We start from the raw sequence: 3,608 nt of genomic DNA on the forward strand, positions 1-3,608 counted from the left end.
TGTCTAGTGTTTATTAAAATTATGTTTACCATAAATATCAAAAAAAAAAAAAAAAAAAACTAATTAATATCATTTTTGTCTCTTCGTTGTTCATCGATATGTCGACTATAAATCCCGAGCATTATAAAAATTACAAATCGTTACGTTTTTTTTACAATACTCTGTGAAAGCATTTAGGTACTTGAAGTAGGCCAGATATAAAAATTAAGTATCTTATTCCAGCATCATTTTATATATGCGTTCCTTACAGAATTTCCGTTTACATTTTTAATTTTTTTTTTTTTTTTTATATTTTCCAACAGAAAAATTAATAACTTCATAATAATTGTCTGTACTTGCCATTTTCTATATTACCGTCGTGTGTCATTTGTACATCGACGGTTCAACCTACGTTATTCAAATGAACAATTTTATAATTTAAACTATATCCAACGTTGAACAACAAATGAACAAAGTAAATTCGAACCATATTAATTACTCCTAATTTTTAGATTATCTAGGTTAGGTTAAGTGTTTACATTTATTAAGCAGGATTATTGTAATAAATTACTAAGATTTAATAGTAGTGTAAGTATCAGACCTTATCCATAGAACAAGTCTCCATTCTGTAGCATCTAACAGTCTGAATCCAAGAAGAGCTAAATATAATTAGCTTAACTAGGGTATAATATAGTTCAAACTTAATTAAAAATTATATATATATATATATATATATATATATATATATATATATATATATGTATAACATTCATGTTATGATATTGTACCAGTAATAATTAATGTTGTCAAACAAGTAGGTAGAATTGTATTTCTATATGTGCATTTTTAAAAGTCAATATAGAGTCACCAGTTTTGTTTTGTTTAGTTATAGTTTTATTTCTTCCAAATGCTTGATATTATAGTAGGTATTATTATCATATTCAGTTTATTCTTATTTTTATTACAAAATGTTGTTATATTTTAATGTCACTTTAAATGGGTTCATTTGATAATATATAATGTCCTAGCTTTTGAGTTTATAAAAAAAACCAATATATTTACATAAAATGTTAGAAATATCCTTTATTTGTTATATATTCAAAATTTGATTAAAAAAAAAAAAAAAACAATTATATACACACAATTTCATGTAAATATTTAATAATATTTTATCAAAAAAAATAAATTTTATTACATAGAAAAATTAAAAAAAAAAAACTATTCAATTAAATCGTCGTAAGTCACCAATGAACGATCATCTCGTTGATTTCCTTTTTGTGATTTATTGGTGGCTATAAATTCAAAAACATTTTACTATTCAATTCATGAAATGCTTTTAAACACTTATTTTTAAGATTAACATATTTTTTTAATTAAACTTCTTTCATAAAAATATAATAATATCATATTAACTTGAATTTTAATTTTATATTAGTATAATAATTTTAGCTTAATTCAAGGACAAATAAGTTAATTGGCAACATGCCAAAAAGTATATTGTTAAATCATATCTGTTCCGACGTTTAAAAATATTAAAATATTATAATGCTTATGACATTGAGTTATGAAAGTAAAAATAGATTTGTTTTTCATTTTAAGTACATAAAACTTAATTGAAAAGTGATAAGATGTAATGAAAGAGTTATTTCAAGTAGATATCTATCAAAAAATATTAATTTTTAAAATAAAAACAGTTGGACAATAAAAATAAAATAAAAATTTAAATTATTCAGGAAACTAATATTATTATGAATTTTAATATTATGCATTGTATCATTTTACATTAGAAATGTATTAATAATAAGATAATTTTAACATAAAAATGTTTAAAATACATTTTAATATAAAATAGTTTATCAAAATTCCAATAAAATTTTCAATGCAGTGCTTACCTATGGCATTCCATGAATTAACTCCTTTCTCTCCAAACTCAATAGGTTGATTACGAGAAATAGATACTTTTAATTTAATACCAGACACAGTGGTGGAGTTCATCTATGAAAATAAAACAAAGGTTAACAATTATATTCACATTACATATTTAGTGTATTATTTAGAATTTACTTCTGTTACAGCTTTATCGGCTGTATCTGGTGAATTGAATGTGATGAACCCTCGACTAAAATTTGATACATGTTTAAATAGTAAGATTTTAAAAATAGGATAATTATTTTAATAAATCTATCGAGTATAGACTAAAATGATAACTTACTTTTTTTCAATTTCCATGGAAATATTAATAATTGAACCAAATTTACTAAATGTAGTTCTTAAGAATTCTTCAGTTATTGTACTACTTCCTCCAACAAATATGGTAATACCTCTGCGAGGAGATTCAGGAGTAGTTTCTGGTGAACTTGACGTAGGTGGAGTAGTTTTTGAAGAGGATGAAACAAAATTACTATACAAATTCTGTAAGCATAAAAATCTAACATTAATTTTATTGTTAATAATTCTCGTATATGCCACAAGTACTGTGAATTTTGCAGCTCCAGCTGGCTTCATAGTACTATCAGGAATTTCTGTCTTAACCGGTGAAGGCGCAGAAAATGGTTGATAGCTGGTCAAAGCCTGAGGAGCAGACAGCATCTTTCTTTCCATTCCACAAGGTCTTTTGAATGACTCTTGGTCAGTACGATTTGGTACTTTCTTTATCGGTCCTATGGCACCAGATTTCAATAGTTTCTTCGCTATTTCTCTAGCATCGCGAGCTGTTTCCTTGGGTCTCTTAGGATTTAGCACAGGAGCTGTATCAGGCTCAGGTCGGGGCGTTTTCTGTACTTGAAGTGCTTTTTTCTAATAAAAACAATAACAATAGCCAGTAAAAGGTTGTGCGAGTAGAATAAAAAACAAAAAAAACGAGATAATTTTCGTAACCTAATCATACTTTTTTCCTCAATTTCTGATACTTGTTTTGTAGCATGAGTTCTTCTTCGGTCAGATTCGTCGGAAAGTGTAAGTAGACCATCTCGGATGACTTCTAAATGATATCGTTTAGTATGCTGCGAACCTTGCGACGCGGTAGTCAATGAGTGGAAACAATATTTGGTTCTCAATTTTCTGACGAGTTTTCAAAATATGGTTAAATTGTTTTAACGTAACGTTCGGCAACTGTTCACTGCATGTGCACTGTACTATGATAACGCGACGAAACAGTAACGATAACAGAACGTAAACATAGATAACAAAGCATTGATAGTGGACCATAATCAAATTATAGAAAAAATTATTCAAACAAAACGACGGAGTCGTTTCCACATGGCAGCGAATCGAACGGTCTTCTGTTAGTCGAATTTTCCAACGCATTGTTGTAAATCGAATTTGGTGTACGTTTCCGTTTGGTTATTTTTCACGGAATTTCACCATGAATCATGTGCAGTTCTCTGTGGTTATGGATGTCGGCGACGCGACCAACGGTCCTCGACTAGGAACTCTGAAACTTTCGGAGTCAAAAATCGATACACCGGCGTTTATGTTCTACACCAAAGTAAATATTGATTCGAGATGTCTGTGGCAACTCAACTGGGCATCAGTGCCGCTGTTTAAGATAATTATATGTCGTTTATATAATTTTTTTTTTACTTTTGTTACGTGCCAACCGTTTGATCCGTTAACTCAGTTACAACGTC

General features: G+C 28.2%; 1 protein-coding gene across 1 annotated transcript; it reads right to left on the bottom strand.

Moving 5' to 3' along the window:
• Nucleotides 1–1,142: 1,142 nt before the first annotated feature.
• Nucleotides 1,143–3,592, bottom strand: LOC112687544 (negative elongation factor E). The gene is made up of 6 exons (XM_025560284.1): nt 2,867–3,592; nt 2,455–2,775; nt 2,192–2,391; nt 2,044–2,098; nt 1,872–1,974; nt 1,143–1,271 (listed from the first exon to the last, which is right to left on the bottom strand). The coding sequence occupies exons 1-6, from the start codon at nt 2,945–2,947 to the stop codon at nt 1,198–1,200; spliced, it is 834 nt and encodes a 277-aa protein (XP_025416069.1). The 5' UTR covers nt 2,948–3,592; the 3' UTR covers nt 1,143–1,197.
• Between the last annotated feature and the right edge of the window lie 16 nt (nt 3,593–3,608).

This window comes from Sipha flava, unplaced genomic scaffold (assembly GCF_003268045.1).
Source record: "Sipha flava isolate LNK unplaced genomic scaffold, YSA_version1 35741_pilon_pilon, whole genome shotgun sequence".
NCBI classification, from domain to species: Eukaryota; Metazoa; Arthropoda; class Insecta; order Hemiptera; family Aphididae; genus Sipha; species Sipha flava.